The sequence below is a fragment of the Pelodiscus sinensis genome, chromosome 3 (genome assembly GCF_052426305.1).
Source record: "Pelodiscus sinensis isolate ZL-2025 chromosome 3, ASM5242630v1, whole genome shotgun sequence".
NCBI lineage: Eukaryota > Metazoa > Chordata > Testudines > Trionychidae > Pelodiscus > Pelodiscus sinensis.
This window is the reverse complement of record NC_143054.1, coordinates 55,941,726-55,958,747: the sequence shown is the minus strand read 5'-3', so window position 1 is coordinate 55,958,747 and position 17,022 is coordinate 55,941,726. Positions and strand designations below refer to the sequence as shown.

The window sequence follows — 17,022 nt, the reverse complement described above, 5'->3', positions numbered from 1 at the left end:
ATAGCAATAGTTCTGCATTAAATGTTCCCTAAACACTCTTTTACTAACCACTTAAGAGTTTCATCTATAGATCTCACAGTACTCTACATAATGGGGTAGATCATTCCCATTTTACAAATGGGAAAATGGAGGCACAGAGGTTAAGTGCAACTTCAGTTGAAGAGCAACTGAATGGCAAAACTGAAATCAGAAGTCTGGTCCTAGCCCATGTCTCATCTACTGGACTGTGCTGCAAGACACATTGATCACTTTCAAACTTTTTTTTACCTCCTCTTATTGTTGGAGAACTTCATTTATGAAATTTGTAGTATGAACATCTAATATTCAAGTCTGAACAGTCAGTTTTCAATCTGCTTAATACTACGTTAAAAGAATAAAGTTTACATAGTAAAATGACTTTTCTGACACCGAAGTACTATAGGCATATGCATCAATAGCTTTAAAGCAATGCAATTTCCACATATAAAGAGATACAAAATAAATGTATATTCCATATCTGTAAGAACAAACCTGTACATTAAAATGAACCCCCCAGAATGAAATCCAAGAAAAAAGAAGTTACTCACCCTGTGAAGTAACGATTGTTCTTCGAGATGTGCCCCGTGGGTGCTCCACTCTAGGTGTCGGGTCCCGTCCCGGCGCCGCGGCTCGGAGACTTTTCATAGCCGTGCTCCGCCGGCTCGCGCATGCGTGGTTCAGCAGGGTAGCATTCGTGCCTTTGATCAGCCGCGCGCGAGCCGGCAACCGTCAGTTCCTCTCACCCGCTCATCTGAAAGACAAATTAAGAGAGAAAAACTCCGGAGCGGGGAGGACGGGCGGGTCGTGGAGCACCCACGGGGCACATCTCGAAGAACAATCGTTACTTCACAGGGTGACTAACTTTTTCTTCTTCGAGTGGCCCAGTGGGTGCTCCACTCTAGGTGACTCCGGAGCAGTACACGGAACAGAATCAAGGCGCTCCGGAATCAAGACTACCAGCACGGTGTAGAACTGTCGTAGCCACAGAAACATCTGAAGCAAACTGATCGACTATAGCGTAGTGCTTCATAAAAGTCACATTAGACGACCATGTTGCCGCTCTGCAAATGTCACGAAAGGACACTCCACTGAGGAAGGCTGTAGTAGTAGCAACTGCCCTAGTTGAATGAGCTTTTGGAAGAGAAGGGAGAGGCTTCCCCCGTAATGAATGGCACATGGATATACATGAAACTATTAGTTTCGAGATACGCTGAGAAGTTAGTGGTTGCCCTTTTGACTGACGCGCTAATGATAGTAGTAAACGGTCTGTTTTCCTAAAATCCCGTGTTCTGTCAATGTAAAACGCTAAGGATCTTCTCACATCCAGCGTATGCAGCTGTGCCGCTTGTGATGAGGAGTGGGGTTTCGGGAAGAAACATGGTAAAACCACCGGTTCGTTTATGTGGAAGTCAGAGGAAACCTTTGGAATAAACGCCGGATGGGCCCTCAGTGTCACCGATTCCTTCGAAAAGACTGTATAGGGCGGTGAGGCCATAAAAGCTGCTATCTCACTCACCCTGCGAGCCGACGTAATGGCTAGGAGGAATACTAGTTTGATAGTAAGTAGGTGCAATGACACTGTAGCTAGGGGCTCGAAAGGGGGACGAGTCAGAGTTTGAAGGACTAAATCCAAATTCCATAAGGGAGGAGGAGGCCTTCGCGGGGGGTGAAGGTTCGAGAGCCTCTTCAGAAATCTTTTTGTAGTAGGGTGCGCGAACAAGGAAAAATCGCCATCCCTGTGGTGGAAGGCATTAATTGCTGCCAAGTGCACTCGTAGAGATGCAAGAGCCAGGCCCTTGTCATGTAACTGCAGGAGGTATTCTAATATACAGGGTAGGGTTGCAAAACGAGAGTCCATATTGTTGTCCGTACACCATGCTTGGAACTTCGACCACTTAGCCGCATAAGTGGTTCGTGTGGACTCCTTTCGACTATGCATCAGCACCTCCTTGACTCGCTGAGAACATGATTGTTCGAAGTCGGTGAACCAGCAAGCATCCATGCGGTGAGGTGTAGAACTTCGGGTCTCGGGTGTCTGAGGGCTCCATTGTCCTGGGTCAACAGATTCGGAAGAGGAGGCAGAGCAGACGGCGCTCTCACTGACATCTGGTGGAGCACTGAGAACCAGGGCTGACGAGCCCATGACGGTGCTAGAAGGATCACCCGGGCTTTGTCCATGTTGATCTTTTCCAGAACCCTGGGAATTAACACTACCGGGGGAAAGGCGTATAGTAGCGATGTGCCCCAGTGGAGAAGAAAGGCATCTCCCAGGGAGTGGCGTCCTATTCCGGCTCTCGAGCAATAAGCGGGACATTTCGAATTGAGTTCTGTCGCGAACAAATCTATTGTTGGAAATCCCCATCGATCGAAGACACGAGTCAGTACGTCCGTGCGTACCTCCCATTCGTGGTCATGAGGAAAACGTCTGCTGAGAGAGTCTGCTATTAAATTGTCGATGCCTGGAAGGTAGGATGCTGTGAGAACGGTGTTGTTGGCGATACACCAATTCCATAGACGAGTGCTCTCTGCGCAAAGAGAACGGGATCGGGCACCTCCTTGTTTGTTGATATAAAACATAGTCGCCATATTGTCCGTTAAAATCCTGGTCGTTGTATTCTGAATGTGGGCTTGGAAATGTTTGCAAGCATGTCGTACCGCTCTTAATTCGAGCGCCTTGATATGCAGTAGCATCTCTTGTGTCGACCAACGTCTCTGAACCATGAGGTTGCCCATGTGAGCTCCCCAACCTGTAAGGGAGGCATCTGTCGTGATTTGTGTTGTGGGTTGTGGTCGATGAAATGGAACGCCCGTGAGAAGATTGGCCGGGTTGATCCACCACTGGAGGGAATCCCGGACATACCGTGGCACCACTACTGGCCTGTGGACAGTGTGCTTTGACGGAATGTAAACCGTGGCTAACCAATGCTGGAGGCAACGAAAACGTAACCTTGCGTTGCGCACTACAATGGTTGTGGCGACCATGTGTCCCAACAGCTGCAGACAAACACGTGTGGGAATTGTTGGAGCATGCACCACGGTATGTACCAGCTCTTTGATTGCCGTAAAACGTCTAGTGGTAAGTATGCTCGCGCTGCAGTTGAATCGAGTCGCGCACCTATGAACATAAGGCTCTGGGAGGGAATTAACGATGACTTCTTTGAGTTTATGAGGAGGCCCAGAGCTGCAAATTTGTTGGATACTGTCTGGACCATGTGACATGTTTCCATATACGTTGCACCCCTGAGGAGACAATCGTCTAAGTAAGGAAATATTGTCACCCCCAGTCTGCGTAAATGGGCCGCGACCACCGCTAATGTCTTGGTGAAAACTCTCGGAGCACATGCTAGACCAAATGGTAGGACCCTGTACTGATAATGCTCGCTCCCCAACTGGAAACGAAGAAAACGTCTGTGTGCCACGTGAATCTCTACGTGGAAGTAGGTGTCCTGCAAATCGAGGACTGCAAACCAATCCTTTTTGTTCAACGACGGAATGATGGTTGATAAGGTTACCATCTTGAAACGGAGCCTTCGAAGGTACCGGTTTAGCTTTCGAAGGTCTAGAAAGGGTCTCCAACCTCCCGACTTCTTTGGTGTGAGAAAATATCGGGAGTAAAACCCCTTTCCCCAGAACTGTTTGGGGACGCCCTCGATCGCTCCGATGGCGAGCAAGCGTTGAACTGCCTGCTTCAACAGTTTCTCGTGAGAGGGGTCCCTGAAAAGGGACTGGGGAGGGGGAGTGGTAGGGGGAATAGAGAGAAAAGGGATGGAGAGGCCGGACCGAACTACTTCTAGTACCCATCTGTCCGTGGTGATTGCAGACCACCGGTGATAGAATGAGCGTAGGCGATGGTGAAAAAGATGATGATTTTCCGTGTTGATTAAAGGTAGTTGGCTTGCGTCCTCGACAATGAAGTCAAATTTGCTGCTTAGTCGACGACTGATTAGCCGGACGATTCTGCTGTGGCCGCTTGCGCTGAGGGCGCTGTCTAGGATGCTGGTTGTCGAAGGGACGTGTCTGTTGTCTAGCAAAATTGAAATCATATCTCCGTTGATAAGGGAAATAACGTCTGCGTTTGAAGGAGGGAGTGTACATCCCAAGCGTACGTAGAGTTGTACGGGAATCTTTCCCCGAATGGAGAACCTCATCAGTATTTGCCGCAAAGAGTTTTAGTTTGTCAAACGGCAGATCCTCGACCTTATTTTGCAACTCCTTTGGAGCCCCTGCCGATGAAAGCCAAGATGATCGCCTCATGGCTATACCTGTAGCAGCGGCTCGAGCTGCTGTGTCAGCCACATCCATGGCAATCTGTAGTGCAGTACTACATGATGCGTAGCCTTCTTGAACTATTGCTTTCAGGAGTGGCTTTTTGCTGTCTGGAAGATGGTGTAACAGCTCTGTTAACTTCGAGTAATTATCGAAATTATGATTCGATAGATGGGCTGAGTAGTTTGCAATTCGTAACAACAGCGTGGCTGAGGAGTAGACTTTCCTGCAAAAAATATCTAATTTTTTATTCTCCCTGTCTGTAAGGGTACTTCTGTATTGTGGCGCCTTATTCCTACGTTGAGCCGAGTCTACTACCAACGAATTAGGTTGGGGATGATTGAATAAAAAGTCCAAGTCTTTCGCTGGAACAAAATACTTCGTCAGCCTTCTTACTCGTAGGGGTAACCGATGTTGGGGTTTGCCATATCTCATCCGCCACTTCCATTATTGCGTCATCGATTGGTAATGCGACCTTTGCACGTTGTTGTGGACGAAGGTTTTTCAAGAGGTGGTGTTTCTTAACTGGAACATCCTCCAGCTGTATTGCCTGCGTGCCCGCCACTCGTTTGAAGAGATCCTGAAAGTGTTTCAGATCATCCAGCGGAGAGATGTCAATCGGGCATATCGCCTCATCTGGGGAAGACGAGGAACAGTCTGCTGGAGGAGTCCCCGGCTTAGGGTCCTCTGTTTCAGACAACTGTCCCTCTTCGGGTTCAGACTGGTCCAGCTGGATTGTTGGACTCTTAGCTGGAGAAGGCGAATGTAATGGCTGTGATTGGTGAGGTAAGTATTTTGCTGTTGGTGATTGGCGAATGCAGGAAGATCCTCTGCGTGATGATGGAGTATAGTCACGTTGGGGACGATCGTAATATGATCTATGATAGCGGTCATAATAGCGCTCGGAGCGCAACGGGGAGGAGTGCCGAGAGGAGCGTGCACTATCAAGGTGGATATAGTAGACGCGGTATGGAGAACGTCTAACAGACCCGTACCTCGAAAAACAGGAGGGTGAACGGGATCGTGAACGGGACCGATGTGTGTCTAAGTACACTGCATCCCTGTAGTCATGGCGGCTGCGCCGAATTCGTGAAGGAGATACGTAAGTACGATAGCGATCATGAATTCCCGATGAAACAGCTGGAGAAAGGGATCTGTCCCTATAATGGGTCTTGGATAGTGACTTTCTAGGTGTAGAAGCCCCATCCATCCCCAGACGCATGGGGGAGCCAGGCACCGAATGAAAGTGAAGCGGTGCTGGAGAAGTCAGATGTTGTGGTACGTCCGGTGCCGTGGTTAACAACGGTGCCGGTCCTGAAGCATCAGCCCGTTCTGGCTCAAGCGGTGCTGGAGGGGGCGGTGCTGACGCCGGGGCAGGCAGGATAGGCACCGATGCATCAGGCGCCGCTCAAGCCGGTGCGGAGAGGCTGGTCAGTTGCAGTCCCGGCGTGTCTGTCAGTTTCAGGGAGCGCGCTGCTGAAGCCGGTGCAGACTTGTCGGCCAGCTGTGCTGCCGCTCCCGATGTCGGCGCTGAAACCGATCTCCCTCTGGGCGTTGGGGGTTCTCCCCTATCAGCCCCAGCAGGGTTACCAGACCTCCGGAGGGTCACCTTGGAAGCTCCTGCCGACGCTGTGGCTGCCGCAGGGAGAGAGCGCGTCGGGGATGGCTTTGTTGACTTGGAGAGAGCCGACCCCGGAGAAGCCGCTCTCCTCTTATGCCCCGAGGCTTTTGTGGCCGCAGGAGGGATCGGATCAGGCTGCAGTGCCTTGTCGAACATTAACATCCTGACTTTCATCGCCCGCTCCCTTCGGGCTCTTGAAGTTAATTTTCTACAATGAGTGCACTTGTCAAGGACATGAGTTTCCCCCAGGCACCTGATACAAGTGTCATGGCCGTCAACCGTTGGTATGGCTTCACGGCACTTTAAGCATTTTTTGAACCCAGTTGAGCCAGGCATTGTCACCAAAAGTAAGGGATGCCTGTGTAATCCCCCGGGTAGTCAATTTCACCAGCAATGTGCGGCGGCTTTCGCTGAAGTCTTGAGAGAAAAGTTTCTTCTTCTTCTTCTTCTTTTTTTTTTTTTTTTAACAGAGAGAACAAGAAAAGGAACACGACTAACACTAACTTTAACTGACTAACTATTTACAGTAGAGAACTATCTAAAGAAACCATCAGTAAAGAGAAATCAGGGAGCTCCGACCGTGACCTGAGGCGGTTGAGAGGAACTGACGGTTGCCGGCTCGCACGCGGCTGATCAAAGATGCGAACGCTACCCTGCTGAACCACGCATGCGCGAGCCAGCGGAGCATGACTATGAAAAGTCTCCGAGCCGCGGCGCCGGGACGGGACCCGACACCTAGAGTGGAGCACCCACGGGGCCACTCGAAGAAGAACATACTAATACAGAAGCATTATGAAAACATCCATCAACAAAGCTCCAAATCATTATAGTCTTAACATAGCCTTCTAAGACAACCTGTACCTGTGTTTATTTTGCCTCACTAAAGTACCTTCATAGAAGTTGCTGTTCCTTTTTGTTAAATCAGAAGTTTCCAAACTGTGGATCGCATCCCCAAGCGGAACAGATCCATCAGCAGATAAAGTCGCAGAAATCCCAATATGCAAAGGCTGCTGTTTTGCAAAATGGCACCTTCCACACAGCATGGCCCCACATATGAAATGTCACGCCGCACATAGGATGTTATTTAGCTCTGCAACTGTATATGCGTGAGGTCATGCTGTGTGAAGAATGATATTTTGTGGAGCTAACATCCTCTAAGGCATGACCTTACACATACAGGCTGTGTCTACACTGGCATGAATTTCCGAAACTGCTTAAAACAGAATAGTTTTCGTTATAAGTATTTCCAGAAAAAGAGTGTCTACATTGGCAGGCTGCTTTTCCAGAAAAGCCCTTTTTCCGGAATAGCGTCCATGGCCAATGTAGACGCGCTTTTCCGGAAAAGAGCCCCGAGCGTCATTTTCGCGATCGGGGCTTTTTTCCGGAAAAGACTACTGGGCTGTCTACACTGGCCCTTTTCCAGAACAGTGTTCCGGAATAAGGACTTATGCCCGAGCGGGAGCAGCATAGCTTTTCCGGAATAGCGGCTGATTTTGTACAGTAGACCGTCGTTGCTTTTCTGAAAATTCAAGGGCCAGTGTAGACAGCTCGCAGCTTATTCCGGAAAAGCGGCTGATTTTCTGGAATAAGTGGCCCAGTGTAGACACAACCACAGTGTGCATGAGATCATGCTGCACAGACGATGGCACTTTTAAAACTGAGTCCTCAATATTGTCTGGAGTTACGGGAAGCAATACATGTGAAACGGGGGGGGGGGGGGAGGGTAATGTAGGGAAAATGTTCAAGAACTGCTGAGTTCATGTTGATATAATGGAATTGTTTGTCCATCTTCTAGACTTTTAAGCCTTTTTAGGCTCCTTGCATTTGTCTGTATACAGCACCTATTAAACGAATCTCCAAACTGAATGCCATATGAACGGTCACCATCCCACAGGGATCTTTTTTTTAGGATGAACAATATTATATAAAGTTTAACAGTCATGGACAAAACTGCAGCCCATCAGGTTTGTGTGTGTGGGGCCAATGAGATATTTTGTTTACTGTTGCCCACATGCACGGTTGCCAGATTCTGTTGGTTTCAGTCTGTGTTGTTTTTTTCCCTACTGGTCTTACTAAAATGACATGTACGTAAAGCAAGAGCATGCAACTCATGTCACATGCCAATTGCATACAATGATTGTGAGAGCTGTATGCTTGCTCTGCATCCAATCAATGTGCTTGCTATGGTTTAATTGGCACACCCCACACATTCTGGGTATGCAAACACAGTTAGCAAAATTCCCTATCCTGGGAGACCACGTTAGTTACAACAAGCTTGCAGCCCATAAACGGGGCAGTCACAAGGCCCACTAACTACCTTTGGTTGCCCATCATTGAGTTATAATATCCTCTGCCCTCATTGTTATTTGGTTAAAGTAGAATGGGAACAAGTTTAGAGTCCCACGGTACTGTCAGTGATAGTCAAGAAATTGTAGCACAATGGCTAAAACTATAGCAAGAAGTTCAGAAATACCAATTATACTTTCAAATTCCACCTCTCAGTTTACTATGGAGACAAATACTTAATCTGTAATAGAGATGTAGCCGTGTTAGTCTGGTCTAGCTGAAACAAAAGACAGGACTATGCAGCACTTTAAAGACTAACAAGATGGTTTATTAGGTGATGAGCTTTCATGGGCCAGACCCATGCCAATTTTCTTCCACAATTTCAGCTGAGAAAGTAGGTCTGGCCCATGAAAACTCATCACCTAATAAACCATCTTGTTAGTCTTTAAAGTGCTGCATAGTCCTGTCTTTTGTATCAGCTAGACCAGACTAACACAGCTATATCTCTATTACAGACTAAGTATTTGTCTCCATAGTAAACTCAGAGGTGGTAATTTGAAAGTATAATACATACACTGACAGAAGGCTATATAGAAAGTGTGTTTATTCATCATCTGATTTATTATGTTAAATTTCAGGAGTTAATCTGACATTCAAACCTCTCTTCGGGTACGTCTACACTACACACTTATTTCGAAATAAGCTATTTTGGAATAAAAACTCTGAAAACTATTTAGAAATAGTGCATCCACACTACAAATGCCCATCAAAATAGCAAAGATCTATATTGAAATAGCACGTCCATATTGATTGAAGGTTGAATCGCACTTAAAGCCTCCCAGAAGCACTTTGGGCAGGGCATCAAAACAGAAGTGACTTCCTGTAGCTGCTGCCTGAGGCTCATGCCTAAAGGGGCTCCCCTCTACAGCCATGTCTCAAGTCTTTTCAACTGATGGACAGGATTGTCATGGAGAAGTGGGACAACCAGCAGTGGCTCCAGAACTTTTGCATGTGAAAGGACACCTTCTGGAGCTGTGCGAGTGGCTCGCCTCTGCCCTCAGGCAATGGGACACTCATGAGACTCACCATCCCCCTCAAGAACCAGGTCACCATCACACTTTGGAAATTCACCACGCCGGACAGCTACCACTCGGTCAGGAACCAGTTTGACATGGGGAGATCAACCACCGGGGCCATGCTTATGCAGGTTTGGAGACCTTGTGCTACTGTCCCAGGAGGGTGGTAAACCACTGGAGTGGGGTTCCCTAGGGAAGGGAGGGGTGGACTCTCCCCCTCTGGAGGTTGTGTAGTCCCGCCTTCACAAAGCCCTGCTGGGGACTGGGTAAGTCAGGGTTTCTCCTGCTCTGGGAAGGGGTTTGGGCTTGGGGACCTCCTGAGGGCTCTTGCAACCTTGTGATTCTATGTTTGTATCCTCCTACAGGTGGTAAGAGCCATCAACACCAGTCTGCTGCGCAGAGTTATCATCCTGGTGACATCGACCCCATTGTGGCCGGCTTTCCTGTCGGGGCTTCCCCAACTGTGGGGGGCCATTGATGGCACCTATATCCCCATCTGGGACCCTGACCACCGGGCTGCCAATTACATCAACTGGAAGGGGTACTTTTCCATGGTGCTGCAGGCCCTCATGGACCACTGGGGCTGCTTCACTGATACTAACATTGGGTGGTTGGGGAAGGCGCACGATGCCTGTCTTCAGGAACGCCAGCCAGTTCCATAAGATGCACACCGGCACTTTCCCCTGACTACACCATCAGGGTCAGGGACCTGGAGGATGCAGCCTTCTCTTTGGTTCCCTGGCTAATGAAGCCCTACACAGGACACCTGGACCCCACCAAGTAACAGCTCAACACCAGGCTCAGCAGGGCCCACGTAGTGGTGGAGGGCACCTTCAGTCATTTGAAGTAGAGGTTCCAATGTCTCCTAATCCCGCCTGGACCTTGGTGAATGGAATGTCTGATAGGTGGTGATGTTCCTGCCAGGGTGGGGGGCAGATCCGTTGGCCAGGACCTTTAAGCAGCTGCGTACCAATACCATCCAGCAGGGCTGTGTGCATCTGGGAGTCCCTGAGGGAAAATTTCAGACAAGGACACCTGTGATGCTTTCCCCTGGGCCTCCCACAATGGGTCTCTGCATTGCCTCTCTGTGCCTTTACTCTTCTGCCCTCTCTTCCGCCCCACTCCCACAGGTACAATAAATCAGACTGTTTTGAAAGAATAAACTGTTTCTTTTTTGGGGGGAGGGGTAAAATATATCCGGGGAAAGAACCCGGGGGGAGGGGGAATGAGGGAGTTGAAAGGGGAAAGAGGGAAGTGGAAGGGGGAAAGGAGAGGCTCAGGGATGGGGCTGGTGGCCTCCGTTGGGTGGTCCCACCACCCTGTGTGCAGGGCCCTCGGTGGCCGGGGGTGGGGTGGGGGAGGAAGGGATGACTAGGGGGAGAAACCAGAGGGGCAGGAAAGGTATCAGGAGCAGGGAGGTGGGCAGCTGCTGGATTGCTCAATGGCAGCCACCAGGTGGCAAAGTGTGCTGTGCTCATGCTCTGGGTCTCCTGGGACAGCTCCTGCCTGATGGTGTGGCGCAGCTCCCTGTCAGCATGGTGCTCCTCCAGGTCACGTCCAACCTCTACTCCCGTCACTTGAGAGACCACTGCAGGGCACACAGGCAGTCATCCCAGGAGACAGGGTGCCTGAAGCCTCGCCCTAACAAGTGAGCTGACACCAAAAGATCTTGGTTTAGATGAAGGCGATGTGCTTCGAGCATGGCCATCTGTGGCCTAGACAGTGGGCACTTTCCTGCAGGGGCATGGACATCCCAGGGGAAACCTGCTACCCTCATGTCCCGGGGGACAAGCAGGCACAAGGTGGTCAGGTCGGGAGCTTGTGAGTGAGGGGGGTGACAGGGCAGCTCTGCTTCCCTCTGAACCACACACATGCTGGGTCTGGCAGTGACAGCATCCCACAGGGAGCCGGCGTCTATTCCTGCCTTCTGGAGGAGAGGGAAGTAGTGGTGTGTGGGAGATGTGTGTGAGTGGCAGATACTGCTTGTCCTGGACGGTGGTACTGGGGTCCCCTCCTCTTCCTGCCCTCAGCAGGGTCCCCTGGCAGAGGCTCGATGTCCTCTACCTCACTATGCTTGCTCAGGAGCGGATGCTGCCCCGAGAGTGTGGACATGAGGCTGTGCCATGTGCAGTACTGCTATGTGTATCTATAACCCCAGCCTCCTTAGTGGTGGGAAGGTGTCCCACCACAGGGTCGGGAGTAAGGCAGGCCTGTGCAGGAACCCTGTGAGCAGGAGTGCAAGATTTCTATGTGGCAGCCTCATTTCAGCTGTGCGCTCTGGACTAGTGCTCCATCTGCACTGTGCGATCCTCAGGCTGAGAAAGCAAAGCGAGGAGCACGCAACCCCCTTGCCACCCACCCTCTCCCCCCACGCGTGTCTAAGGAACTCACCTAATAGGCTTTCCCTGGCCTCAGCTGAGCATTACATGACATTCCTGGGAGGGGAGCACTGGCTCCAGGGAGAGGCGGACCTCCTGGCTGGCAGGCTTGGTGTTGGCCTCCTCCACCTCCTCCTTGTCCACAGCCCTGCCCTTGGGAGGCTGACGATGGGCATCTCCAGCCCAGAGTCCACAACAAGGTGGGGGAAAGTACTGACCCCCCCCCCCAGAATGTTGTGGAGCTGTTCATAATAGGGGCATAATAGGCTCTGAGAGGGAGCTCTGCTCACTGCCCTTCATGTAGGCCTGCCTCAGCTCCTTGACTTTCATGCACACCTGTTCCTGGGTGCGCATGTGTACCTCCCGGCCCAGGCTGTCAGCCATATGGGCCATAAATGTCTGCATTCCTGCATCTGGTATGGAGATCTGGAAGTTTCCCTCCTCTCCCCAGACCTCAATGAAATCCAGGATCTCTGCACCAGACCAGTATGGGGCCTCTCTCTTTTGCTAATGGCCAGGGGCCTAGAGAGCTGGCTGCAGCTGTGCAGCTGTGGGGGGCTCAGATGGAGTGCTGGGGTCTGCCATGGCAACAGGGAAGGCAGAGCAGGGCACTGCTGTGGGGCACAGTGCTAGCAGGGCTCACATCATGCCACAAGCGGCGGTTGCAGCTTTAAAGGCTGCAGAGGAAGGGGAACTATAGAATTCTGATGAGTGTGGACACAGTGGCCACCAAGGCAGCTGTGAGAAGCCCTGGAGGCCATTTATTTCAAAATAACCACAGCTGTACTATCCACACAAACTCTGTTTCGAAATAACTATTTCAGAATAGGTGTTATTCCTCATAAAATGAGGGTTTACTATTCTAGAATAAGAAGCCTGTTATTTCAAAATTATTTTGAAATAATGGGCTTGCTCTGTAAATGATCATATTGTTATTTTGAAATAATGCTATTTTGAAATAATGCTGCAGTGTACACATGCCCTTTGAAACCAACAAACTAGCAAGATGAAACTCATGAAATTCCAAGTATGCTTGATGGAATTTGTAGGGAGCTGATTGAGAATTTTATAGAGTCGTTTATAATGCAGAATAGATTTAAGACAAGGAAAAGGCAAAAGACTTATGCAATCTGAAGAGAAACCAGAATATTAAATCGAGAACATGCTCAAAAACATGACATCTGAGATTCAAACCTGTTTTCATTTTTTGTTCATAACCCAAGTAACTACCAATCTTACACCAGAACACTGAAGTGCCTTTTCCTAATTGAGTTCAAATAAAAAATGCCAGAAATGGACCCTTTATATTTGAAATATAATTTCCTGTACGCATCATACTCTGGAAGCATAATTTTCTGTTGATCTCATGTTGCATCGGCAGTAAGATTTACATTATGTGTTGCTGTACATCTTACAGACCATATATTAAAAAGTTACATTAAATAAAAGAAAGTAAACCCAAGTTTTACTGTCATTTTAAAGTGATGGAAAAAAAAAGAATTCAGTTTACATATAGAAAAATCACTTACCCCGCTCGTCCAGTACGACCTACTCTATGAACATACTCTTCAATGTTCCGAGGGAAATCAAAATTGAAAACATGAGTAATATCTTGTACATCAAGCCCACGGGATGCTAAATCTGTAGCTATCAGTATTCGCACTCTTCCTGCAATAAGCATGTATGTAAAATATACATTGGTCTTTTATCTAGCTAATGTACAATACATAATCTATCCACCTTAAATGTTTATATAGCTCCCATTAGCCTTGTATAAGAGCACCACATAATCCAAAACATCAGCCTCCCAGCATCATGTGATGAAAGTAATTGCTATTACTACTATTTTGCAGATGGAGATGAGAGGCATAGAAAGACTTGGCCAAAGCTGCACAAGAAAACTGTAAAATAGCCTTCATTTTAATGTTGTTCTCCTAAGCAGGACATAATCATGGACCTGGTAGGTTTCAATACATAAAAACCACCACCCGCCAACATAAATTTCATATTCATATAGCCTTTATTTTAATAAAATACTGTTTTTAAAAGAAATTTCCAAAATAAGGAAGTAGTCAGCCGTACTTTAAACTGGGATCTCATTTTCACTAATGGCCATTTCAATTTGTAATGGATAAAGCACTGGTTCTGAACCTATTTGCAGCTCTGTGTTTACGGGCCACATCCACACAATATATACATTCCCCGTATGGTCCTGAGGATGTCACATGGGCCACAGTTTGAGAACCCCACTGGGATAAAGCAACAACTTCTTTCCTCTTCCTGACCATGTTTTCCTACAGCTAGTATTTGGTACATTGTGTCAAGAATCAGAGAAGTAGTCATGTTACTCTGTATCTACAAAAACAACAAGGAGGCCACAAAATTTTGCCCATGAAAGCTTATGCCAAATAAATCAGTTAGTCTTTAAGGTGCCACAGGACTTCTCATTATCTGTTTTTCATGGACATCTGCTTTATATACAAGGATATCCACATCTGCAGATGTCAATATGAATATCTGCAACTCATTTTTGCAGATACAGATGTGGATACCAATTTTGTATCTGTGCAGGGGTTTAGATATTTGGTACGTTAATACAATTACAATTAGTCCAAGTCTTACTCCCAAACAATTAACATTGAAGTTACTTTATTTTTCACTGCTACGTGTTACAAAAGCCATTATAATAATAGTATGGATATTAAGTTTTATACAGTATAGATTGAAACTGCTAGGCTCAACAGAATAGCATTGAAGAGCAATACTTGCCTTTCTTAAAGTCATCCAAAGCTTGTTCTCGATCACACTGTTCTCTGTTGCCATGAAGAGACTGAACTGGAATTCCTTGGAGACTAAAATCACTTGATAAGTCATCAGCTCTAGAATTAGATAGCGGTAGCTTTGAATACTTTAAAATAGATGAGGAATGAACTACTAGCAAGTAAGCACTCTTATGTTCATATCTATTTTAGACAAAAGCCTGTTCTAATTAAAAAGGTACTTATTGTGACAAATATGTGTTTGTCGAATGCTCATGGATGTCAAGATCAGAATGCTTAGAGTTGTTGCCTAAGTTTTAAGGGGAAGTTCAGGAGACAAACTAAACTAGAGTACTTGCAAATAATTATAGGGTCCCTATCATAGTAACAGCTCTCTATATATTTTAGAGGCGTCCGTCAAAGTCAGTCTGTTCAAGAACTCTTCCTAAAAAGTAACAGCTAGGGCCACCATATTTGGCATGCAGTTTCCTCTTATTCTAACTTAAAGCAAGGTCAGGATTCGGGGTTGGTTGCGGCAGGAAAACAGGATGTGCCAGGAATTCGATTGCTTTCCATAACATGGAAAGGGATGGGGCTGATTGAAGGGATACAATACTGCAAAGTCACAACTGAAGGCAGCTAGCACAGGGAACAGCTGTACTGCAGAGTAATCGGTGGCTGAAGCCACACTAGGAAGAGAGGATAAAGTGATTATCTTTCCTGCCTGGCCCTTGGCCCCAGCGCTGAACTGGGTAAAATGTGGAGGGAGAGAAGTGTAAGCTCCGCTGGCCCCACCACCATGCCCTCCATCCCTCCAAGGCTGGGAAATGCAGCCCTGCACTCCACCCCACAGATCCACAGGCAACACCCTCACTGGACCTGGGGAGTGCTAACAGGGATGGGCTGTACAATTCCTCCCCAATAAGGGCTGGTGCGAGGCTTCCACCCCTCCAAGCCAAACCCGGGCAAGTCTGTGTGTGTGCGCTGCCCAGGCATTGATGGTGCTGAGACCTCCTAGCGGTGCTGCCCAGAGGCAGAGGATGGTGGCTGGCAAGATGGTTAGCCCAAAAGGTAAGAAAGCACACAGCAATGGATCAAGCAGAGTGTCCACACTACCAAGCCCATTATTTCAAAATAACAGGTTGGTTATTAACACTTATTGCAAAATAGTTATTTCAAAGTAGCGGTAGTGTGGATGCTCCACTGCCGCTATTTCGAAATAACTACTCCCCAGTGCCTCCTGGAGTTCTAAGTTGAGGCATCCGCATTAAAGAAACCTGCCTCAGACTAATTTTGAGGATTCCCTGTAATGTGGGCACACTATTTCAAAATAGTTATTTCAGGAGTTATTATTTCAAAATAATTTCCTGGTGTAGACATGCCCTGGCTTTGCTCTTTGGGAAAATTCCTGAATTGTGCCCTGCACATGGCCCCCGGGTCTGAATACAGCTATTTGGTGGGAATGGTACATTTGGCTGCAACTACGTTAATCCCTGACAGGATTAGAGACCAGAGGCAGTTTACATATACAAGATGAACTGGTGAAGGGAAAGTCCTCCTCCTCCTCACTGAGGAAGGGAAGTGCTATCCCTGGAGGAGAGGGAGGAATGTCATAAGTCTGGAGGGAAGGGTGGGAATAGGCCCTGTTGGAGAAGCAGAAACTTAGGACTGTCAAATACCAACAGGTCCTTAGGGTATCTGAAGTCTTGTGGCAGGGAAGAAGCATCTCAGTGCCATTGCAAAGCCCGGTGCCAAAGAGAAGGTGTATGTCCCTGAAATTTCAGAAGATGGCGCCAGAGACTTGGACAACGCTGAAAATTTCTGTGTCAATGATTTGGTCTGTGCAAATGCATTGGCTGGTGACAATGATTTTGATGGTGCTGAGAGCTTAATGTGCCAATGCCTTCACTGGTGCCAGAAACAGCATCAATGCCATAGCTCCTGCAAGCAGGATGCCTCAGTCTCCAGAGCTGGGAAATGGTGCCAAGCTGTGAAGGTATGCCCAGACAATTTCTTTGAGGTAATACCAAAGGTACTCGGACAATCTCTGGGGCTATATCCCCTATCAATGGAGGCTGAGGCCACTGACTTAGCTAGGGATAGTGTTCTGATGGGCCACGCCTCAGAATGTGAAGAGAAAGACAGTTTCTTGTCATCCACACAATTACAGAACTCTCTTTACAGGTTTGGAGAGTGGAGGTCCGCAGATGACCTGGTAATGGGTGAATCTCTGGGGAAGAAACCGGAAACAAGTCTAATGCTGGACACAGTGATTTCAAGAACACAAGAACATAAGAACGGCTGTACTGCATCAGACCAAAGGTCCATCTAGCCCAGTATCCTGTCTGCTGACAGTGGCCAGCACCAGGTGCCCCAAAGAGGGTGGACCGAAGACAATGATCAAGCGATTTGTCTCCTGAAATCCTTCTCCAGCCTCTGACAAACAGAGGCCAGGAACACCATTTCTATCCCCTGGCTAATAGCCTTTTATGGACCTAACCTCCATGAAATTATCTAGCTTCTCTTTAAACTCTATTATAGTCCTAGCCTTTATAGCCTCCTCTGGCAAGGAGTTCCACAGGTTGACTACACGCTTTGTGAAGAAGAACTTTCTTTTA

The 17,022-nt window shown here is 47.9% G+C and overlaps 1 protein-coding gene across 2 annotated transcripts in view; it reads right to left on the bottom strand.

The window, feature by feature from the left end:
* The window catches only part of DDX43 (DEAD-box helicase 43), a 73,323-nt gene that overhangs the window by 20,420 nt on the left and 35,881 nt on the right, over nt 1-17,022 (bottom strand). For both annotated transcript variants that reach the window (XM_075923770.2, XM_075923771.2), the window contains exons 13-14: nt 14,411-14,524; nt 13,175-13,309 (exon numbers count right to left, since the gene is read on the bottom strand). In XM_075923770.2, coding sequence (XP_075779885.2) covers nt 13,175-13,309; nt 14,411-14,524 — 249 coding nt within the window. The remainder of the gene's footprint in view (nt 1-13,174; nt 13,310-14,410; nt 14,525-17,022) is intronic.